The 25,765-nt window shown below is 35.8% G+C and overlaps 1 protein-coding gene across 7 annotated transcripts in view; it reads right to left on the bottom strand.

Annotated features, from left to right (window-relative positions):
- Nucleotides 1–25,765, bottom strand: part of MYO16 (myosin XVI) — a 717,568-nt gene that overhangs the window by 34,686 nt on the left and 657,117 nt on the right. For all 7 annotated transcript variants that reach the window (XM_077158660.1, XM_077158661.1, XM_077158656.1 and 4 more), the window contains one exon: nucleotides 9,227–9,385. In XM_077158660.1, coding sequence (XP_077014775.1) covers nucleotides 9,227–9,385 — 159 coding nt within the window. The remainder of the gene's footprint in view (nucleotides 1–9,226; nucleotides 9,386–25,765) is intronic.

Raw genomic sequence — 25,765 nt, 5'->3', positions numbered from 1 at the left:
ATTCCATTGACTACTTTCATTTTGAATACAAAGAAAGGGAAGAGTTTGGAGTGCAGTTTCCTGAGGAAAAGATTGGGGAAGCTGTCCATTCACCACAAACCAATTCATAACCAACTACAAGAGATAAATTGTGGGTCTGAGGAAACGTAGATGCTTCCTTCTTTCCCAAATAATAAAAATGTACCTAACAAGGGGAAGAGGCACCAAAGGATTTCAGTAATGGTCCCTCATAATAGAAGCAGGGTTTCTTTATACTTCAGCACTATTGACATTTTGGGCCACATCATTGTTTGCTGTAGGGAGACTTGTCTTCCTGTGTACTGCAGAATATTCAGCAGCATCCATGGTCTCTGTTCATTTGATGTCAGTAGCGTTTCCTCATTTGTGGCACCAAAAATGTCTCCAGACTTTGTCAAATGTGCCTTATGGGGCAAAATCACCCCTGCTAGAGAACCTCTGTGATGAAGTGATAGTGTATCATCATGAGTGATTTAATTACTAAAAATGAATAGATAAAAAAGAAATAACTATCCAGTGAAATGAGTTCAACACAGAGAACTTTAAATGCAGAAATGATGTCATCTGAAAGCATTATCGGCTAGTAGTATCTAATTGATTAAACATGTACAGGATTCCTAAACTAAAAATAATTAGAAATTCAGCACATTTTCTCAATGATATGAGAAAGACACCTAAGGGAAGGCCACAGAATCCCAATTTAACAAAGCACACACACACATGCCTTATTATGGAAAAGTTAAGTTCATTGAGACTAGGCAGACTACGGTCAGTCCCTGTAAACTGATACACAAATTGAAGGGGAAACATGTGCTGGAGTACAGGTTCTAACCATAAACAACAGCAATACCTTCATAAGCTAGTGGGAGTATGGTATTCAGACTATAGTAAAGGGAACAAGAAAGAAGTAGCGTCAGAGTAATCTGGAATTTAAACAGAAAGAAGGGAGCAAGGAAATTTAAGAACAAATAAACTTGAAAATTCAGGCCCCAGTTAAGAAGAAAATTGGCAAAAAATTCTAAGTATCAGGGCACAGCAAATGGTTTAGAATTCATTTGAAGGATCCTCTTAGATGAGTAATAGGGGGTGGGAAGACAAAAGCCTGATAGATAAGCAGGACAGATGTCCACTTCTAGAGAAACCAGTCCACAAGAAGACTTACTTATCAAGACGATATCTGAAGCAGCAGAAGAAAATTGTGACCCACTTTTAAAAATTAAATTAGAAATTAGAAATTTGCTCTCAAATCAGAGGAAACTCAGTTTAAAATACAAAGCCAAATCAATAGCATAATTTGCTTTAGATAGGGTCAATTCAATAAATTCAAGGAATGTTTATGGACTTCCCCTGCATAATGTACTGGGGAATACAATGAAGGAAAAAGAAAAGTCCCTACCATTAAGGAGCTGGATAACGGAACAGGCAAGACACTTAGCTAGAACATGGAACAGAACAATCTGAGGTTTAAATAGGAGTACAGACAATATTGAGCGGGATCCTGGAAAAGGTGGGGGTGAATTCTGATGGAAGGGATTAGAGAAAACTTCACGGCAGAGATGTCAAGAGATTGTGGTTTCATAGGATGAGGAGGGTTTTGATAGGTGAAGAAGGATGAGAAGGCATTCTATCATGCCTAGCTGCTAGAATAAGTGGAGTAAGGCAATGAAATACAAGATTATTTTATGTCCACAGAATAGCCTGTAAGATGTATAGACAGAATAGAGAACCTGGGAGAAGTATTGAAAGGTAAAGCAGGTCAATGTTAAAGGACTTTACATGACATGCCACACACATTTGAGTATCTTTTTTAGACCATGGGTAGAACTGTTGATTTCTGAGAAGCTAAGTGACTTTGTCCTATCTACATAGTGAATTAAAAGGCATTTCCTCTTCTTGACAAAAGAAATAATTGATCCCAGAACCTGTTGTAAGGTTAAATGGGGGAAGGGCAGGTGACCTCAGTTTGGAAGAGCCAGCTGAGGGCAGAGGGAGTGTGAGATAGAAGGGAGGGATGCTGTAGGAATGGCTTTCTGCATCAATGGCTTTCTCCTCTTACTGTAAGAGAAGTGAGAGAATCAAATGCGAATGAGAAATTTGGAATGGAGTAAAGCCTTGTAGGTTGTGGCGAATAAATGAAAGAATCTGTGTCCTTCTACCTCTCAAATTCTATAGCCAAAATATACTTTCTTTGTTAAAGAGTGGACTGTTCTTCCTTGATTAGTCTCAAAATATGGAGTTATCCTTGACTCCTCACTTTTCCTTGTCTCCTATACCAACGTATCCTCTAATGCCCTTGCTTAGGGTGCAAAACATGTAAAGGCTCAGGTACAGGAATATAAAATTGGTGTCCGCAGTTTAATTTGTCTTCCTGGTCCACAATTTTTTTTTTTATATTAGAGAAAGTTGTACGTTTACAGAAAAGTTATGCAGGAAGTACAGAGTTCCCTTTTCCCCCAAAAGTTTTCCCTATTATTAACACTTTGCATTAGTGTGATATCTTTGTTACAATTGATGAAACAACATCATAATTGAACTATTAATTATAGTTCATAGTTTATAGTAGGATTCACGATTTGTGTTGTACAATCCTAAGTTTCTTAAAAATTTTATTATAGTAACATACATACAACCTAAAATTTCCCCTTGTAAACACATTCAAATATAAAATTCAATGGTGTTAAATACATTCGTGAAATTGTATTACCATTATCCATTACCAAAACTTTCTCATCACCCCAAACAAAAGATCTATACCAATAAGTATTAACTACCCATTCCCTAACCTTGCCCTGGCCCCTGGTAACCTGTATTCTAATTTCTGACTATGAATTTGCATATTCTAATTATTTTATACAAGTGAACTTATTCAATTTGTCCTTTTGCATCTGGTTAATTTCACTCAACATGATATCTTTAAGTTTCATCTATGTTGTTGCATGTATCAGAACTTCAGAACTTCATTTCTTTTTATTGCTGCATAATACTCCATTGTATGTAAGGACTGCAGTTTTTTAACACATTCATCTGTTGAGCGACACTTGGGTTGCTTCCATCTTTTGACGATAATGCTGCTATGAAAATATGTGTGCAAATCTCTTTTCCAGTACTTGTTTTCAATTATTTGGGATTGCTGGGATAAATGGTAATTTAATACCATTTATTTTCTGTTGTTTTTTTTTTCAATAGTAGCCATTTTAGTGGGTGTGAAATGCACCCACTTGTTTTGATTTGCATTTCCATAATGCACTGTGGTAGGCGAGAACTCTACCTGCTGAGCCACCATGGCCCCTTGAATATCCCTTTTTTTTTGTAGAATTACAGTTATCATAAAGGCTACAAAGATGAAGTGTCAATGCACAGACAATGAATAGAGGGAGGGAGAAATGATCAGTATTTGAAAAGAAATTTGGTTAACTTAATTCTCTAAGAGTGATATTCTAGGCTCCAGAATATAGTTCTCCTAAGAGAGTTCATACTGAATTAAATTATGTGTATTTTTTTTATTAATTAAAAAAAATTAACTAACACATTTAGAAATCATTCCATTCTACATGTACTAAGAAATGATGATCATACATCTATGTGATGATATTAAGAATTACTGATTGCATATGTAGAATGGAATGATATCCCCATTTTTAAGATGAGAAAACTGAGAAGCAGAGAGGCTAAGTAACTTTCCCATGGTCACAGGGTCCATAAGTGTCAGAGATGGGATTTGAACCCAGGCAGAATGACTCCGTAAGGGCGAGGGACAATGTCACACTGCTAGGAAATTCCAGAGTCAGCACCTCAATCCCACCATTTTCAATCCCAACTGCTCAACTATGGTGGAAAAGATTTAATCAAATAAGGTCCAAATTGGAAATGGTTTAATATGACTTTAAAATATTTTTTAACCAGAAGGAAGTGTGGGGCAGTGTTTTCCAAATGCTCCAGGAACTTTATTTCTTTGCAAAGTTAACTTCTGTTGCTTAAAACAGTTAATTGCCAAATGTTCCAGATAGTCAAATGAAGGTCTGTTTCTTTTCTCTGGTAGTTAGCCTCTGAGTCAGAGAAGGGTGTACATTCTAAAGAATCTATACAATTTCCATAAATAAAGTGATGTTGTAAAATGGATATTTGAATATATTTTATGGACTCTAAGCACAGCCTCATTTCCAGGTGGTGTGGCTCTTTCCTAAGGCATTGCTGATGAAAGCCATTCTGTGTGTTACCAGAATCAGCGTGGTTTGTTGTGTTATGCTCTGTGTGGTTCTGGAGTCTTCATGAAGAACGTAAGGAGGTACTGGCTCAGCAAATGATATTGCCCAACCTTCCCCAAGGAAAACCCCTCCTGCTTCACAGGCAATCCGTACTGTGTACTGAAGGTAAATATAATACAAATTAAAAAAGAAAAAAACTGGCTTCACAGGATGATAAATGCAAAATCAAATGTAATGTCTGTATCCATTAATTGCATTTTCCCCCTGATACCTAGTAATAGAGTGTATATTCATTGAGAAGCAATAGGGAAAATCCTACTGAATGTAAAATGGCTAGTTGGAATTTTTCATTTTCCCCCCAAATAAGCAGCTTTATGGTCACAATATTTTATTTGATATAACTAAAATGTTCTAACACTAAAAATTGCTAATATAATGACAAATGACCAAAAGTTCAGGGAATAATTAAGTATCCAAAAAAAGATCTAAGTCTGTGTTCACATCAGTAAAAGGATGGCAATTAGAGTAAGTGATGGTTATAATTACTCACACATAACTATATTTCAGCAAATGAACAAACAGATAATTATTTCTAAGAGGCAGAGGTAGTATGCAAATACTGACACTCAAAAAAGGGAAATCATGTTCTATAAAATAATACTATTTCTGATTAAATTAGAACTTCTAGTTATGTTAAACATTTATTTTCATTTTGTGGCTTTATTTAGAAAGTACATTGCTTTGTACTTTGAGAATTATGAATCAATACTAATAATTGCTTTAAGAGGTTTCACAGTCATGTATCTATCATGAGATGCACAAATACAGTATTTGTTCAATTTCTATAATGCTGACTTGGGGAAATTTTCTGCCACCTCCCCTGCATAAAATTTACAAGTTTTTAGGTAAAGGGAATCATTATTTCAATCAGGAAATTTTTAGTGAGGGCTGAAGTGTACAGGACCTTGTGCTCCATGTTTTAATAATCACGGGGAAGGTTTCAGGCACCCAGAAGTTCACTGTGTTCACAAAAGTACATCAACATAAACATGTCAATTTGCTTTGAAACATTGAAATCCCAATTGAAATAATTTTCCTTCTGGGCCCATAATTCATGAGATTTTCAAGCTGCCTCCAATTAATGACAACACAGAAACAGTTTTATTTAAAAATCTGACCCCTGTAATCACTTTGGTTAGAATATATAGACTTGTTTCACGATTTGCACACTGAAGGTGAGCGGCCTGATATTCTTTAATCATTATTTTCATATTATTAATTAAAGCAACATATGCAATTTTTACTTTCATTTTGGCCTAGAAAGTTTTTGTTTGCTTGTTTTTGGTTTTCATCTGAGTTTTAGAGTAAAAGACCCAGTTTGTGTGCATGTGTGTGTACGTGTGTGTGTGTGTGTGTGTGTGTGCGCTAGGTTATTTAGGACATTTCCCAAGCCACAGATTTTGCCATTTGACTCCAAAATACAGACAAATTAGATATTTTGGTTAAGTGAAGTCATTTTCTCTTCTTTCATAGTAGGTTAAGCATCTTCCAAGGTGTACTCGGGAGGTTGACATGGAGTGAAATTTCACAGAAAATTAGCTTAGGTATATGGCAATTTTGCTTAAAATATTTTTGTATTAATTTTCAATCACCTTGATATAGTTAAATTTTTCTTTTTCATTTAGTGATTATCAGTAATATCCTAAAATTAAAAGTAGAAAATAAATGAAATATATTCCTACTACTTATATGCAAACTTTGGGAAATATAATACCACACATATGTTGACTTTGCTGTTACTCAAGTTCCATTTTATCATTTTAGGAATTTTCAATTTCTGATATAAGGCCATGCAATACTTCTACTGTCCTTACTTCCTTACAAAGGGTTTAGATATTTTAGGAAGTAATCTCTTTAAAAAGAAAGATTATATCTTTCTATGTCTACACATACACTCACAGGCACATGTAAACCTGAACATTATGTACCAACATGGAAAGTTTTACTCAACGCCTATTTTAATCAACTTGGAGTAATACACCTTAAAAAATGAGTGTTATTTTTCAAGAGTGGAAAATTCAGAGATGAATTAGAGTCTAACAATTAGTGCTTGGTTATTTGAATTATAGTAGTCCTACATGATGGAATACTATGAAGCTCATAAAATAATAGTTATAAAACAATGAAAGGCTGTACTTGTTGACATAGAGATAAACTATGAAATTGCAGAGGGAAAAAAGCTGATATTTAAAAAAATATGCATTGCATAATTCAATTTCTAAAAAAACAAAGTGACACTTTTTGTCTTTTTTTCCCAAGTGTTTCACTGTGAGATTTAAAAAAAGAAAACTACTTTTCTTTTTTTAAATCCTACTTTTATTTATCTTAGAATGTATTTATTTATCCTAGTTAAGGTTCACATAGCTTTTTTTTCCCTCTTAGTCAGATTTATTGAGGAATAATTAACATACAGGAAAATTCACTGGCTTTGGTTGTACATTTCCATGAATTCTGACAAACACATGATTCATGTTTGTCAACAGGACAACATGCTCCTTTGTAGTCAATTCTTGACACCACTCCCAGCAACCACTGATCAGTTTGCTGTCCCTATAATTTTGCCTGTTCTAGAAGGTCACATAAATGGAATAATGATACAGTATATTTGAGATTCATTCTTATTGCTGCATGTAGCAGTGGTTCATCCTTTTTTACTGCAGAGTTTTTCCATGTGGTAGGCTGTCTTTAAAATGGCCTTCAAAGATACCTGCCTCTTGGCCCTCAGACCTTCATGGATTTAGAGACTAGATCACAAAGAATAGAATGTGGCAGGAGTTCTGGGATGGTACTTCCAAGATCAGGTTATATAAAGACTGTAGCTTCCATTGTGGGCGTTCTTTCTTGTTTCTCTTGGATTGCTTGCTCTGGGGGAAACCAGCTGCCATGCTGCAAAGCCGTCTATGTAGAAGCCCACGGGAATGAGTTTGTATATGAAATTTCTGAGGTGTGTAAACAGCAACACTAGTGGGCTTAGAAGCGAATCTTCTGAGGCCTGCCAATAGCCATGATAATGACCTTGAAAGGGACTTCCCCTATCAAGTTTGAGATGACTGGAGTCTTTGCTGACAGCTTAAGACCTACCTCATTAGAGACCTTGAACCAAAGGTACTCTAGCTAAAGTCATACCCAGATGCCCGACCCACAGAAACTGAAAGATAATAAGCAATTGTTGTTTTGTCTCCTAAGTTTTGATGGTAATCTATTGCACAGTAATGGATAATAAATGAAATCCATTCAATGGTTGAATCAACATTTAGGTTATTTATAGTTTTGGATGCCTATGAATAAAGCCACCATAAGAATTTCTGTGCAGATATTTGTGCAGACATATCTTTTCACTTCTCTTGGATAGATTCCTAGGAGTGGGATTGGTGGGTCATATGGTAAATGTATATTAAACTTTGTGAGAAACTGCCAAGCTCTTTTCCAAAGTGGTTGTATCACTTGTTTTCACTAGTGTTGGAAAGTTTTCTAACATTTCTTTCCAAATATATTTTCTGCCCATAAATTCTGTCTATTTTTCCTAGGATTCTAATGATCCTTCTCAGTGTATCTTTCATATCTCTTAATCATTTTCAGGAACTTCCGTTCTTTTCCTTATCTGTGTTTCATTTCAAAAACTTTATGACTTATTTTTCATTTTCCCAGGTTTTTATTTTTTTAAACAACTGCTTTAGCAGCTCTTAAACTCTTTCTCTATTATACTTAATTTCTGAGATCATATTTTTCAATTTCAGAACTTCCATTTGATATTTTTTAATTATTTACAATTTCTTTCACCACCTTGGGCATAGTAAACATATTTATCTTAAAATATGTAACTGTGAACTCCATATTTTAATTCACAGTGGATATACTGCTATTGACTGCTATTTATGTTTGTAATTTTTCATCTTATTTTGTGTCCTTATGTGTCTGGTTCATTTGATTGTGTGCTGAATATTGTAATTTTTAAAAATGGCTTGTAAAAATATTTTGAAACCTACGATGTTGTTACTGCTTTACAACAGATTTACATTTGCTTCTCCCAGATACCAGTGAGCCCTAGAGCACCTCATTCCAATTTCACAGGTTAAGAAGATACACAACTGAGCTGCAGTTTTTAATTATAGCTCATCTCATTCTAAGCGTAGACAGTTTAAGGACCCATTCCAAGACCTAATCATATGTATCAGCTGGAGACAAAACTCAACCTTCTAATGTCTCCTCTGGGTTAGACAGTGCCCCTCATGTCCTAGGAGAAAAGCCTAGAATATGAGATTACTTGCTTGGGACTTTATATCACGCCTCCTTATCCCTTCCCATATTTCACTGTCCTGACAGTTCTCCAGGGCCGTTAATCAGATTTTTAAAAATGTTTTATCCACATTTTCTGGCTGTTTACAGAAGGAAGGTTTATCTGAATTTTTCCAGTCAGCTCATTAATGGTGGCCCTGGATTTTTTTATGTGAGAGAGAATTTGTTTTAACCAGTCTTGACTTTTAGATATATGCAGCCAAGCCTGTTTCTCACTCATATACTCATCGATACATTCAAACTACCTACCTAAACCAAGGTTGGCATTTGTCATTCCTTCAATAGTATTTTCATTCATATTTCTCAGTTTGTGAGAAGAAAAATTTCAATTATAATTAAAAATATTGTTCATATATCCATCTCCTCCTTTTGCTTAAAATAAGACTAATTTTATACTGGTCTCACAGACTAACACTCCATAAAATTCTCTGAAAAGTAAACTAATACTGAATACTATTCTTATTCTTTAACCTTAGCAGTAATATGTTGACAATAATCTCCAGAGTGAAGTTTGCCAGTTTATATTCCATTTTCCAGCTCTTAATTCAGTTTTATTTTTTTAATTTTTAAACCCATTTTTGCTAGGAAGTTTATACAGCTTAAAACTTGTATCCATTTACTTCTGAGAAGCTTAAAAAGGTGCTTACCATTTAAGATAGAATTTCCATTTTCAGCAGTTATAGAACTAGATAGTGAATTGGATAACTGAATTCCATGGTCATTTGCATTTCTATCTTGAGTCTCTGGTGCAATTTCTGATGTGCTGGGATCATCCCAGCTAGTTAAGTTCATGTTAGTTTCAAAACCTAAAATAAATTTTGGAAAAGATTATTCTTTTCTGATGAAGTGCACTGAGTAAGTTGAACAAAACATTAAAAGAAACTAATAAATGTATAAATCAAACATAAATTACATTCAAAATTTTAAATTAACAGCAATCCTTAAACAAATTTTACCAAATCATTTTCAAACATAAAAGGAAATATTAAATCAGGATCAATCTCATAATTTGCTATTTCCAAGTATACTTATATGGAATTTTTGATGCTAGAGGTCAAATGACTTCTAATAACAGTGTTGTCACTGCATTTCCTAAGAGGATCATGGCAATAAGTTCATGTTTAATACATTTTCTGAATTACTAACTTGAAGTAGAACTTAGGCAATCTTACAGCTTTGAAGAAAATAGGCAATGTATTTCCATAATTATTATAAAATGTATTACTGTTAATTTGGGAATAGTAGGCTTCAAAACACTACTTCTGCCTTTTATGCCTTAAACTTATGTAATATCTAGTGCCCTGTATTAATCCAGAAAAGGCCACTGCATAGATTAAGCTGAAGGGCCAATGGAGTCTTTTTTTTTTCAATCTTTTTTGCTATTTAGTATTAATAGAGTAAAATATAACACATGCTGCAACTTTGGAATAGCATTTAACTGGGAAAATTTTTTTCCCATAACCATTTTATGAACCTCAGACGAGTTAGTAAATTATCAGAGTTTGCAAATAAAGTACAACTGTCTATCACAGCGTCAGGCATGGCCCCTCAGGCTCCTGCTCCCCCTCACTCCCCCTGAGCCCAGGTCTCCTGCTTTTCCAGTAACCTTATGAAAACTCCAAACTACTGAGGGGAAGGGGTATTAGTTCAACATCAAGGATGTGTGTACTGCTTCTCTTCTTTGTCTGTTGTTACATGGTAGATTCTGTCTTTAGAGGTAGACCTTTCTGAAGTTTTATGCTAACACATTACTCAAAAGGGATAATAAGCATACTCTGCATTATTATGTTTTATATAGCCTGTGATCCTGATGAGCAAACTCACAATAGGGAGTGATGTTATCCCCGTTTTGTTGAAAAGGAAATTAAGGTTACACATGGTCACACAGCTGGGAAGAGACAGAATGGATCCTTAACCTAAGTATTCTGGTGATGTGTTTAGTTTTGTTTTATTTTATTTTTTTCATTAGGACAGATTGTAAAAAAAAGAAAGGACAGATTGTCACTCTGATGCTTAAAACTCTTAAATGAATTGTGGTTACCCAACTTTGAATAAAGGAAGAAAGAGAGACAGAGAGGCTGAAAGACAGGAAGAAAGAAAGACAGAAAAACAGAGCAGAAGGAGGAAGGAAGAAAGGGAGAGTGCAAGGGAAGGAGGGAGAGAGGAAGAAAGGAAATGCCCTCCAAAGCTTGTTTTTCAACCTATTCCTGCTTCGATCCTTCCTAACTAACCCCCCGCCCATTGATATTTTCCTCTTGGCCCCTCAAAAGGTACATGGAAATAACACGACAATCAATGTGCATTTATCCAAATGTTCAATATAGAGTTGTATTTTCGTGTATGCATTCCCTCCACATGGAATATCCCTTTTCCTTTTTCCAATCCTGCATCTTCCTATTCCTGCTTGTTCTCCTCACTTCTTCACTTGTCTCTCATTTATAGGCAGAACCATGCCTAGCTAGCCTGCCTAGAAAGAAAGGTGTGTGATTATAGACAGTTATATAATAAAATATAAATAAATAAAATATAAAATAAGAGGTAATGTTGAATAGAGAGAATGAAGGTAAACTACCAGGACCGTGAAATCCAGGCAGACTAGTTTATTTTTAAGGGATTCAGTGAGAAATTGGGACTCAACTCCCCTGTACTTACAGAACAAAGACCTTCAGTCAAGCTAATATATGCATAAGAACAGTTACAAACATGAAAAGTCAGATTGATCTCAACTGCTTTAGCACATGACAATGAGCAATTATTGAACAGGCTGAAGGAACAGAAAAAATATCTTCAGTTTGGTTAAATTTTGCATGTTTTATTACTATTTTTTTAATCTTCTGAGAGGTAGCAGAACCAGTTTGGCTTTAAAGTTGTCTGTAGGCCCAACTTTATTTCAGTTCAAGCTAATATTTTTTTTCATTGTTTAATGAAAAAACATTGTTTTTTCATTGTCAGATATTTGTAACCAAGAATTTAGGATCTAACAAATTATCATGATAACTGAATCATTACACAGATATTTCTTTTTACTTTCTGGTGTATTAGAATAGCCAGAAGGAAATACCTGAAATTGCTAAACTGTAATTCAGTGGCCTTGATCTTTAATAATGATTGTATAACTATATAATCTTTTTCATGTGATCCTGTGATTGTGAAAACCTTGTGACTGACCCTCACTTGTACTCCTTCATCCAGTTTTTCAACTTTAGAGTCTTCTGATCACTAAAGACAGCCTTTAGTATTTATTAATAAAGGAACTTGAATTAGCCCAGAACTAACCCACCCCAGTTCCAAAGCTATCTTGATAGACAGGGCTTGATCTAACGAAAATGGGCCTGCCTGACATATGAAGTAGCTTAAATCTTAACCTATAAGTGACTTATAATTCATTATAATACTAAATATCATACCCATCATCATATAAAAAGGCTGTCATTTTCTTACATATGTTTTGTGACTGAGCATATAATCAATCTGTGTATGCCAAAAAATAGACCATCTCAAGCCACTGTGCTTATTATACTAAAACTTCTCCATAATTTGATACTGTAAAACTATCAGAATTACTGCAGTTCAGAGAAATAGGGTTTTAGGTCATAGGCCATCTGATTTTCTGTTTCATGCCTCGCAATAAACTCTTTCTCTCTGTGAGACCCTGGTGTCTCAGGAATTAGTCATTTGAGTGAATCAGGCAGAGAACCACTGCTTTTGATAGGCACCAATTTGGTGACCCAGATGGGACAAAGATTCCTAAATAGCAAGGAGTCAGACCACCTAAAATCCTGGAGCCCCAGTAGGACAGGTGAATGTAATAATCAAGCATTTTGCAGCTGCTAGACACTTTTAGTCTAGAGACTTGGCAACTGGGTTTTTCTCTACTCTGCAGGCACTCCAGACCCTCTGCATCTTAAAATGCTTCATAGAGAGACAGTTTCAAGTTCCATGCCTAAATATCTGACTGGTGAGTGGGTCATCAAGGTAAGAGTGGATTGGCAAGTTAGTATGGTGGAATGAGTTGGTATGCTAGGCTTGGGGCCCTGGGTCCTGCTTACAGAATGACCCCCTTGCTTTGACCTCTAAACCTTTCAGTTTTCTGGATATCATTCTGTTTGTGAGTCAAAGCCCTGACCTGTGCTTGTCTGTTGAGTACACTCGTGGAAAATAAATAATCCAACAATTCAGTGGTGATTAATGAAATTAAGTATGCTTTAACTGGTGTGTTACTTAGGTATAGTGTGTTTAATGCATGTTTAATTGTTAGTGTGTTCAGTCTAGTTATTAATCGGTGCATTACTTAAATATATGGTAAGGGTTGTGTCTGTTTAAATGTGTGAGTTGATGTGTTAACTGCATTTCTTTTGTTCAAGTGTTCCTAATTGGTTACTGAATACGGAAATTCTTTAAAATGGGAAATTCTAATTCTCATAGCATTCCTAAATAAAGATCCTTGGACTGTATTTTGATAAATTGGAAAGATGTTAGTTATGAACCTATCAAACAAAAAATAGTTTATTTCTTTAACACAGTCTGGCCTCAACATGATTTATAACCAAGAAAAAATTTATAATTTTTTAAATTAAAAAAAATTTATAATTGCCTGAAAACGGTCCTTTAGAAAAGGATACTGTGTTACACTTAGAATTGCGCTGCAAAGGAGAGCAAAAATGGGATATGATGATGTATAGTCAATCTTCTCAAAAGTATATTTCAGTGTTTTTTTTTTTTTTAATGTGACTAACTTCTATTGTTCAACGTATATTTCATACCTCTGGATGGTAATAGGCAATTAACAGAAAATTCATAAAGAGCTCCATTAAAAATGCTTAAAGATAAACAAGTGCTTTTATATATATATATATAAATTCATACTCCCGGAGTCACCGAGATAAAGAAATTACCCTCTAGGCACCAGGGTTCAAGGCATTAATATTTGTAATTACTGTTAAATTTGGACATTAGTAAGAAACCACCCCCTGGAATTGCAGCAGAGGGTTGCCTTGGGAAATGGCAAAGACTTTTCCAATTGTCCAGGCCCCAACTTCAAGTGAAATAGATCTAATAATTGGAAACAATTAAAAGAGGGGCATAGGAACTCTCATCAACACTGTGCTAGTTTGAAACTATTATGTACCCCAGAAAGACCGTTTTCTTTCAATCCTGATCTAATCTTGTGAGGTCCAGACCTATTGTTTAGGGTAAAACCTTTGATTAGATTGTTTCCATGGAGACTGACCTACTCAGTTGTGGGTGCAGTCTTTTGATTATATTACTTCCATAGTCAAAAATTGGGTGTAACATACCCAATTGTGGGTGTGACGTTTTAATAGATGGAGATATGACTCCACCCATTCAAGGTGGGTTTGATTAGTTAATTCGCACTACAGGGGGAAACATTTTGGAGAAACCTCATATGCAGATGCAGACACAGATGTCTGGAAATGCAGAAGCCCCAAGAGATGCCAGGAGCGGAGAGAACTGTCAGAAGTTTGACAGGAACCAGAGCCAACACAGATGCAGACATATGGAGGTGCTTAGAGTGTTGACAGAGAGAGCAGATGCCTAGACATGGACATATGGGGATGCAGAGCCCAGTAGACATCACCATGTACCTTCCCATGAGATGCTAAGAAAGCCAGAACCCAGAGTTTTGCCCCAGAGAAGTTAAGTGAAAGCCCATGGATGCTTAGACAGGAAGACACTGGAATCAGAAGCTGGAAGTAACAGAACCAGGAACAAGGATCAGCAGATGCCAGCCACATGTCTTACCATGTGACAGACATCGGCCTTTCTTGGGTCAAGGTGTTTTTCTCTGGATGCTTTAGATTGAACCTTTTTATGGCCTTAGGACTATAAACTTGTAACTTAATAAATCCCCTTTATAAAAGCCTACCCATTTCTGGTATATTGCATTCCAGCAGCAATAGCAAACTAAAAAAATACTAAGGACACCTTAGAGGTCTTAAATCCCACAGCCCTTATTTAAAACATTTAAATCCAACACGATGCCTTATTCTTTCTGTTTTACCTATTCCTGCCCTCACAGCCTCTTAATCCTTAGCCAAATATGAAGGGGCCAGCTAAGGTAGCGATAGGGTTGGAGTTGGGTACAGAAAGATGGGGTAAGTATGGGCTTGGTTTAGAATTCTTTCTAGTGATCCTAGAGTTTAGAAATCTGAGGCACAGAAGAAATGCTGCAGAAGCAGCCATGTTTGTTCTAAAAGAATTCCCCAATTAAAATGTATTTTTTTCTCATAATACTTTTTGCGATGGTAACCTTAGTAAACAAATCATTATTAAAATATTAATACACTTGGGATAGGAGTAGTTGAATAAGAATTAGTCGACAAATTTCAGTAGATGAAGGGAAATGTCCTTGAGAGCTATAGAAAAGTTTTCTTTCATTTATGCTCAGGACAAATTCACAAAATTATAGTATATTTTCTAGAGCTTGGTAGTCAATATATTTTTGAGGTTGCTCTCAATTTGAGATATTACAAAAAAGATTTTTTTGGTAACCTCCAGTAGAAGGAATAAAAAAAAAAACAAATACAGCTCCAAAAAATACAGTGACAAAATCTAGTCCTATTCCTGTTTTTATGATGACTTTTTGAGTCAAATTCAATTTTATTCTACTTGGGTATGTTCTCCTTAAATTTATACACGTTTACCAACAAAATAATCTGGCATTATATCTATTAAATCTTTATTATGGTAAAGAAAAGTGTGCATTTGTGTTTAATGAAACTAAATTTTTATTTTGAAAAATTTCATTTTAAAAGTAATTATATTTTGCAAGATGTTTAAAGACAGTATCAAAGATCTTTTTGGTAACTTAAAGTATGCAGGTATGTAAAATATATAAGATGTGCTTTGTTAAAGAACAGCATGTAGTTTCATCCTCAAGAATGTTTAGGACAAATCCTGAGTGAATACGAAAAGTTGTTGGTTTGTGAAAGTGAATTTTGTTTGTTGATCTGAATGAATATGGAATTTTTAGAAGATTTATGAAAGTGAATTTTGCTTATTATAGTCAATGTTGACTAAAATTTGATAAGCATGTCTAAGGGAGTATAGCTTTGTCCTAAAAGTAAAATGAATGTAAAACAAGATCTAAATGGATATGGAAAAGTTACAGAGGGTTTGTGAAAGTAAGTTTGTTTATTGTAGTCAATGCTGACAAAAATTTGATACACTTGTCTAAGAGAGTATGGTTCTTCCTAAAGTAAAATGGCTTGCTTTAGTATGTAAGGCAAGACCTGAATGGCTATAAAAAACTGTAGAACATTTGTGAAAATGAATTGTCTATTGTACTCAATGCTGACTAAAAATTTTATAGGTTTGCTAATAATATTTTTTAAAGAGCTTTGTGTCAATCTGTGTAGTCAGACAAAACTGGAGTTTAGCTTTCTCTCTGTTAAAATAATGCTGACTTTTGGTCTGCTCTTAATGAAAGGTTATAAAAGTTTTTCTTAACCACCTGACTTCTCTGCCTAGAAGGCAACGATTTTATATCTTGTCAGAATAATATCATTATCGATGTTTATGTAGACCTTATCTTTTATTTCAGAAGATGCCTTCTCACTTTTAAAGGAAAATTTTTGGAAAGGATTTGTTCTTTCACCTTCTAAAACTGAGGTGGTAAAATAGTTTAATATATTACACAGGAGGTGTTTGGGAAGTACTGTAATAATTAAAGGGGTTTTCTATTGTTCTGCTAGTTGATTTTGTATGGGTGAAATGCTATTCAGAAATTTAGAGATTTATAAAATTATAAAAACTTGACAATGTTCTCACTGTCCATGTTATATCTTGATACTGATTTAAATGATTTTAAACAACAGTATGATGTTGTTAATCATGATTGTTAACCATGGTTTTAGTTATGCTTAGAAAAAGATTACAGATTACGGAAACGACCAAATTTACGTGTCAGCTACACTACTTTGCTCTAATACTTCTCTGAAAGTATAAGTGAGAGTAAAAAAAAAAGTATATGTGATCAGCTATGTCAGAACTTCATCTGCAACAGAGAGGGACTTTAAAAGATAAACAAGGCAATTATATAAATTATGTTCTACCTTTTAATTAACATAACCCTGGTAAATAAAAGGTGAGACAAAACAAAACTTTTGCTAATGGGTTGATGATACCAATATAAGTCAACTGTCAAATGTTTTTATTTCTGAAAATAGCTTCATTTAGAAATGCTTACAAGAAATTAGAGTCTAGTTATAAGCTCTAATAGCACACATATTTATTCCTGACCTTTAGCTGTTATTTCTAAATTCTGAGGTGCTTGCTTTGCCCTTTGTTTTTTAAACTGGTAGTTCCCTGGAATTTGGGGTATCTGGATGACACCTGAGATTCAGAGTGAGAGTTCACCAGCGCAAAAATTCATCATGATTCTATCCAGCAACTGTTAAAGAAGCTGAGAAAGAGATCAGACTTTGTATTAGAGATGTGAATAAAGCTGATCTGGTTAGACTAAGGTAAATCAGAATAATACAGCATAAAGATGTTATTGTCTGCATTTTAAGACTTTAATTTCTGCGTGAGACCAAAAGAAGAGTTATTCATTTTGTCCAAAATTTAAATTTTTTGTAGTATATATCTAATTTAACCTGTCTGGTCAGTTTACTTAAACGACCTAATTCAGCTTTATGTGACACAGAACATAGATTAGCGAATGAGACCATAATATTCAGTACAGGTTAATGTCATACCCTGATGCAGTTCAGAGTATTTGGGGCAGAAAATGCAAAAGGTATTTGCAAAAATCCCTTGATGGACTTGAGAAAAAATGTGAAATTATTAAACTTCCCCACCTTGGGAACTCCTGCTATTTTCTAAGTAATAAGAGCTCCAAGTTTATTAAACCAAGCCCTTGATCTAGAGACTTGTCTTATGAAACTTATTTCTGTAGTGGCAAAGCTATCCCTACTTATAATCAATGTCTAAGAGTCATCCCCAAGGAACCTCTTTTGTTGCTTAGATGTGGCATCTCTCTCTAAGTCAAACTCTGCAAATAAACTTACTACTTTCCTCCCTTGGTTGGACATGACATCCAGAGGTGTAAGTCTCCCTGGCAATTTTCGACTTGACTCTTATTGATTAGCCTGGTCCTGGCATCATGGGATTGGTTGACCAAAAGAGGGAAAAGAAATGAAACAAAATAAAGTTTCGGTGGCGAAGAGATTTCAAATAGAGTCAAGAAGTCATTCTGGAGGCTCCTCTTAAGTAACTCTCAGCCAGATATTGCAGACTTTCACAGTATACCAAGCTCCAACCAACAGTGTTCCTAAAAATCCTAAAGAATACCCTGGGCTCTATCTAAGACTCTATAAAAATTTTATTTACTCAGTTTGTTTTCAGAGACTTAAAGGTTCTGGACTGTTCCTATGCCAGATAAGTCCTGAAACCCAGAAGTACTGAAATCTCTGAGAACAAAAAGCAGTTTCATTCCTTTATCCCATAATGTCGATACCTGTTGCCAGCATGAAGTTAGAATGAAGATATCCTTCAAGATTGAGAGACTACTCAAATGAGTGGGAGGGGTTGTAACTGAGAAGTTGGCAATTAAAAATTATTATGACTATTGAAGCATTATATAGATATTTCTTTTCATAGTGTATGAGAATAGCAAGGAAGAAATACCTGAAATTGAAAAACAGTAATCCAGGGGCTTTGATCTTTGATAATGACTGTATAACTATATGGCTTTTCTCTTGTGTCCTTGTGTCTGTGAAAACCTTGTGACTGTCCCTCACTTGAAACTCTTTATCCAGTTTTTCTACTTTAGGGTCTTATGATTACTGAAGACAGCCCCTAATTTTTTTTTTAATTGTATAGTATAACACATATCAAAGCAAAGAAATAAAAAAGCAATAGTTTTCAAAGCACTCTTCAACAAGTAGTTACAGGACAGATCCCACAGTTTGTCATGGGCTACCATACGATCCTCTCAGACTTTTCCTTAAAGCTGCTCCAGAATATAGGCGGTTAGAGGGCTTAAATATTTTTTTATCATCATAATTTTTTTCTATTTTTTTTTGTGAAAAGTAAAATATATACAAAACCACAATAAATTTCAAAGCACAGCACCACAATTAGTTGTAGAACATTTTTCAGAGTTTGACATGGGTTGGTTACAATTCCACAATTTTAGGTTTTTACTTCTAGCTACTCTAAAATATTGGAGACTAAAAGAGATACCAATTTAATGATTCAGCATTCATATTTACTTCTTAAATCCTATCTTCTCTGTATAATTCCACCATCACCTGTGATCTTTCTATTCCTTTCTTTAGGGGTGTTTGGGCTATGGCCATTCTGACTTTTTTATGTCGGAGGGGTGACAGCCCCTAATGTTTATTAATGAAGGAACTTCAGACAGCCCAGAATTAATCCCCTCCTTCCAGTTCCAAAACTGTCTTGATGAATGGAGCTGGATCTAAGCAAAATGGGCCTGCCTGACGTGTGCAGTAGCTTAAAACAACTTAAAAGTGACTTATACCTTATTATAATACTAAATATCATCACATTATGGCTGCCATTTTCTTACATAGGTTTTGTGACTCAGCACATAATCAATCTGTGCATTCTCAATAATTAGATCATCCCTAACCCCCTCATCTCGAGCAGTGCTCATTCCCCTAAAACCTGCCATCATTTGATACTATAAAACTATCAGAATTACTGCAGTTCAGAGAGAGTTTTAAGCCTATGGGCCATTTGATCTCCAACTTCACGCCTAGCATTTAACTCTCTTTCTGAAACCCTGTGTCTCAGGAATTGGTCATTTGAGTGCACTGGGCAAAGAACCCACTGCTTTTGATTGGCACTGTATTTACTGAGCGCCTAAAATGTTCCAGAATCTTCCTGCTTATTGGAGATTCAATGATGAATATGACAGGCCTATGTTTGGAGTTTACCAATTGACAATAAACAAAGAGGCAAATAATTCTACATGATGGACTCCCAACTGAATGGAAAGCAGCAGACTTTCGTAGGCAGATGGCTCAGGGAGACTTCTTTAAGAGGGAACAATAAACTCAGGTAAGAAGGAGCAAACGAACTAGTCTTGTGAGGAGGGAACCTCCCAGAGCATTTGTGAAGAAAGAGCTCCACCTTTTCCACAAACCAAGGTCAGTGGCATTCTAATGAATTGCATGTGGAAGCAAAGGGGTGAGAAAAGGAACAGGGGCACACCACATAGGAGCTGGGAGGCACTGTGGAAAGGAATTGGGATTTTGTTTTCAGTGCAATGGGAGGTTACCAAAGGGTCTGAAGCAAGGATAAATGGTGATTGTCCTTATATATACTTAGTGGTAATAGGCTCAAACATCTGAGACATATTGTTGACTCTTGGTACTAATAGTTGATGCAGGCTTGCTTTGCAATTGATTCCTATTTCATAAACAATTTTTGTGTATTATAGTAAAATAGTTCATGTTTTTACAGTTAAACAAACTTTCATATTTCCAGTCAACAGTTTCAACTGTAGCCAAGAAAGGTGTTAAAAATTATCATACAAGTTAGGCTGCAACCCCTACATTATCTGCTAAAATTTTCTTCATGTTTTTATCTTAGAAAATATTTCTACCCAAGAGTGGCTCTCAGTTGGAATAGGAGATGAGGAAAAGTAAGAAGTAATGGTCAATATAATATAGTTATTCCCATTGCTTTTAAAGTAATTATCATTTCCTGAGTGTTTAGTATTTATGTCAACCCTGTGCTAGATGCTGTACTTAATTTAACTTTTGCTTTTCAAAACAATTTCAGGAAGTTGTCACTATTGGGCCTGTTATGGAGATGAGGTCATTAAGACTTGGAGAATCTAATCCATCTGCAAACATTTCACAACCAGTCAGTGTTGCAGACTGAGCCAGAAGGAAGCAGGTAGGGTTCTGCCACCCACCCACACTCATTCCTCTATGCTCTGCTTCTCTGTATAAAGTCTTTCCTCATTATTTCAACTGCTGATGTAAAGGATAAAGCAGTTTCTTTTCAGTGACTTTTTTTAATCAAACATACCTGAATGATAATGAATTGGAAACAGTAGAGTGAAAAAAAAATGTATCCAAGCAGTTAAAATAGGGTTATAATCTCAATATAGATATCTCCACTTTAGGGTTACCAATATTCATTAATACAAACGGGGCCTTCCTGGCTTATTCAATTCTGTGTCAGCCATTGCTCATAAAAACCCTCACTCCAAGTTAAATCCAAACACGTAGAAGCTTATGTGCTCCAACTTGTTAATTTCTGGATTCAACCATAATGAGGGTCAAATGTAGAAACTCTCACCAATTTGATTTTTCACAGTGTAAAGTGGCAGCTAAGTGCAAGACTATTTACGATATTTCTTAGCCAAAGGTACTTCCATTACCCTGTCCTTAAATAATAAAGAAATTAGGACAATAAGAAATGGGGAGGAAATTGGCATGATGCCTGGAAAGGTTTTTGTTATAGAAGTATATAGGTATGTATGTATGTATATTTATATATATATATATAGACTCATACTCTAAGGAAAAATTTTAAAGGAATAATTTAGAGCAAACAAAGCCAGCCTCTAAGCAGTGACAATCAGGGTTTTGAGGTTGAAGAAAAGTCAGTACACCAAAAAAATACTTGAGATACTCAATATATTTGAGCTAAAATATAGAGAAGTAAGTATTGTAAAATCCTTTATAATGATATAGAAGTGCGTCTGAGTCATTTTTCTATCTCTGCATCTTGTGAAATAAGTGGCTTGTGGAGTTTAGTGACATCCTTTGGTGCATGCTTGCTGCACGTAACACCAGGTCATTAGAATATCTGTGGTTTTTTCTTTTAGCTGACAGACAGGATTTCTCTGACCCCATTCAGGTACTGTTTTAACAGGTAAGAGAGAAATCTAACTTAAACGTAAAGTTTTGGCCTTTAAATCAGGATATGAATATTAGATATAAGTATGCAACACAGGCACATTTAAGTTGAATTTCAATCTCATTAAGGGAGTTCTAACAAATCTGTAAATATTAATACATATGCAAAAAAATCTGGTTGTCTTGTGTAAGATTTTAATATCTTTAAAATATTCCTCTCATTGTGTGTAAGCCTTTTAAAATAGTGGTTCTCAATGGGGGTCACTTCTGTCCCCCAGGATACATTTGGCAATGTCTGTAAACACTCAGGTTGTCAGGACTGTGGGGATGGTGCCTACTGGCACCTGTGGATAGAGCCAGGGATCCCTCAGTGCACTGGACACCTGCCACCACAGAGAAGCATCTAGCCCCAAGTGTCCACTGTGCTGAGGCTGAGGAACATTGTTTTATAATTTAAGTCAGAGCCTGTCATTTCCCCACTAAATTGCTCCACGGTTTCTCATTTAATTCAGATTAAGTCCCAAAGACTTATGGAGACCTGGAGAACCTTCCATGATTGGATCCCCTACTAACTTTTGACCTAATTTCCCACCACTCTTCTCTTGAGGCACAATGCCCCAAACCCATTAGCTCTTCTGCATTCCTCCAACCTGCTTCTCCTTTTTCCAGAAAGCACAGTGTTTTGGTTTGTTAATGCTGCCAGAATGTAATTGTTCTAGTTTGCTAGCTGCCGGAATGCAACACACGAGACAGATTGGCTTTTAATATAAGGGGATTTATTTCATTAGTTCTTCAGAGGAAAGGCAGCTAAGTTTCTGCTGAGGTTCTTTCTTACGTGGGAAGGCACAGGATGGTCTCTGCTGGCCTTCTCTCCAGGCCTCTGGGTTCCAACAACTTTCCCTGGGGTGATTTCTTTCTTCCTCTCCAAAGGCCTGAGCTGAGCTGCGAGTGCTGAGATGAGGTATGCCGAGGTGCTCAGGCTGTGCTATGTTGAGCTCTCTCATTTAAGCACCAGCCAATTAAATCAAACATCATTCACTGCAGCAGGCACACCTCCTAGCCCACTGCAGATGTAATGAGCAACAGACGAGGTTCATGTACCATTGGCTCATGTCCACAGCAACAGAACTAGGTGCCTTCACAAGGCCAAGTTGACAACTGAATCTAACTACCAGAGCAATATACCAGAAATGGAACATTTTTAAAAAGGGAATTTATTAATTTACAAATTGACAGTTCTAAGGCAATAAAAATGCCCAAACTAAGGCATCCAGAGACAGATACCTTGATTCAAGAAAGGCCTATGTCTGCCACATGGGAAAGCACATGGCTGGCATCTGCTGGTCCTTGTCCCTGGCTCTGTTGCTTCCAGCTTCTGATGCCAGTGGTTTCCTCTCTGAGTGTCTGTGGGCCTTCACTCAGTTCCTCCAGGACATAATTCTGGGTATTGCTTAGCATCTTATGGGAAGGCACATGGTGACATCTTCTGGACTCTACATCTCTAAAGTCCGTGTCTAGGCACCTGCTCTCTCTGCTGGTCTGAAGCAACTGTTTGCCAGGTGTCTGCATCTGAGGTTTCTCCCATTTAAAGGACTCCAAATAACTAATAAAGACCCACCATAAATGGTGGAGTCACATCTCCATCTAATTGAATGGCCACACATTCAATTGCGTGTGTCACATCTAATGGAAATAATCTAAGCAAAAGGTCACACAACTGAGTGGGTAAGTCTCTGAAAATAATCTAATCGAAAGTTTCCACCCTAAACAATAGGTATAGGCCCACAAGATTGTATTAGGATTAAAACATGGTTTTTCTAGGAGACATGAATAGTTTCAAACAGGCATACATGATATCTCTATAATTTGTTCAAGACTGTGGTCAAACCTTAGCTGGTGGGAAAGGCATTTCCAGACCATCTTCTAGAAAACAACCTGCCTCACCATCCCCGGACCTTTTATTTCCTCATTCTACTCTATTTTTCTACCTAGTCCTCTGCCTGCATGACATAATACATTCTAATTTTTAGAAGTTTTTTTTCTGAGTTTTCTGTCTAGAATATTGGCTTTATGACTTCAAATATGTCTTTTTTGTCCACTGTTATATTTCCAATGCCTAGAACAGTTCCTGATCATAGATGGCATTCAATAAATATTCATGGAAAGAGAGGAAGAATGAATTCTAAGAGAATTATGACAACAACGCTGCTATAGAAATTTTGTTTGCTGAAAAAAACAACACTTTTTTGTAACTGTAAAGTAGCTGATAAAGTTTCCTAATGAAAAACTCATATGAATGATGATGATAAAGTCATACATCACAGCAGTCATTTCTCCCCATTCACATGCGATTATTTGGAACACCTGAAAGGATTTCCACTGCTAATAATACATACCCACTGAGTTCCAATCTCTACTTATTTAAATTATAATTAAAGGAAAATACCTCATTGTCTGAGGTGAATATTTTCTATTTATTCAAAGGGTTGGAGCTGTGTGTATTCTACCTAAGAGTGTGAACTATGTAAGGATATCTGAAATCTATTCTGGACCCATTGTTTGAGAATTAATGCATTGCCACTACAGCAACAATCAAAATGCAAAATCTAGAAATATTTAATTTTTAAATGCTTATTTTGTAATCTCTTCTATCAGGAAGTTTGGTGCTTGCATGCTTCTTTTGTGTTCCATGTTATTCTGGACACTTAGTGACTGTGGATTCTGCATCTAATGAGTATAAAATTCAGGGCACCTCACTTGTATAGGCATTTTCCAAAGCTCTGTGAGGGACTCAATCAATATGTGCACAGTTAATGCATGTATATTCCACAGTTATTTTTTTGTAAACGTATAATTTGTCTGTTCTTATTTTCTCATTTTAAATAAATGTTCACTTTTCTAGCCAATTTTTTCTTTGTCATTTTTATTTGCTTCCTTAAAGAAGGCCCTCCAAATTGCACAAGATTCATTCTCTAGAAAAATGAAAACGTTCCCAGGGATAGAGGGTTCCAGAAGTAACTTATATGATAAAATCCTTCCCCTTGTTTAACTTATGCTTACTGAGGAGAACACATGTAAAATTATTGAGCAAGACTTCCAGGTAACATAACCTCTGGATATTGTTGACCATGTTTGCCTTTCACTTTTGCTCTACTCAGATGCTCGAAGGCAATGGCCAAGTGAGGACAGCATCACTTCTCAAATAGTAACAGGACTATTGTACAAGGTCATACCCTGATATTAGAAGTGTGAATAAGTTAACTAAAGTTGAATATGTTGTTCTGGAAGAAGAAACAAAGTTAAAATCTTACTGGGGAAAGAGTTGAGGTGGGTTGGAGGCTAAGGGGAGAAACTTCTCTTGGGGAAAAAAATGCAAAGCTTCTTCAGGGGAGAACAGTAGCTTCTTGCTTTGGAGCAAGGTTTCCTTGAATACCTTTGGGAGTGCTAGAGAAACACAATGAGTTTAATGGCTGACTGAGTTAAGTGTTCAATCCAAATAATGGATAGAAGAAATCTGGGAAAAGGCATGGCATTTAGTCCTTCCCTGGGGAAGCAGTGAGATGTCCTTGAGCTATATGGCTGCTTGGGGGGACATGCAAGAGCTGAACTTAGCTAGGAAGTGTGTTCAGCCAACCACATTTCTCCTCCATAATGGAGAGTTCTCCATTAATTCAATCAGTATTTGCAAAGTCCTATAAGGTCAGAATTCTACACTAAGATTTGACCTAGAGCTTGAAGAAATGTACATATAAAAGAAATGATCCTTCAAATGCTTACATTCTAGAGGGAAGATAAGACCCAATAAATGACAAGATTCCATTGTACTAAGTGGTAAGTACAACATAAACAGTACAGATAACTGTGCATCTCTTGTAGGGAGGTTTAGAAAATGATAATCTGGAATATTTAGGGTGGAATTCTCATCCTATTCAGCTGAGCCACTGTGTGTTGATTTTGAAGTAACAACCACACATCCAAGGGTTAAACTGGTTGGGAATTTTTTGAACAAAAGCTTTTAATTTGAACTAGAAAGAAAATGTCTAGGAGAGATTAAAAAATCTCTAGGTTTTGAAAGTATTTAAGAAAAGAGATGCTTCTAAGTGAGGAGGCAGAAGGCAAAACACAACTGATTGATAAAGGATGTAGAAAAGCAGGCCTAGGATTAGCGGATATGGGGTTCGGATGGTTTGGCAGCCCAGGTACAAGAAGGGAAGAGCTTTGCAAAGGAGAGGGAAACTGACAGTACCAAATGCCATGGAAAGGTCAAGGAGAATGGGGACTAAGTGAGCTAAGGAATGTTTCCTTAAGAAGAATTTTATG

The sequence above is a fragment of the Tamandua tetradactyla genome, chromosome 4 (genome assembly GCF_023851605.1).
Source record: "Tamandua tetradactyla isolate mTamTet1 chromosome 4, mTamTet1.pri, whole genome shotgun sequence".
NCBI lineage: Eukaryota > Metazoa > Chordata > Mammalia > Pilosa > Myrmecophagidae > Tamandua > Tamandua tetradactyla.
Note: the sequence above shows the minus strand (reverse complement) of the source record. Positions and strands in the feature narration are given on the sequence as shown.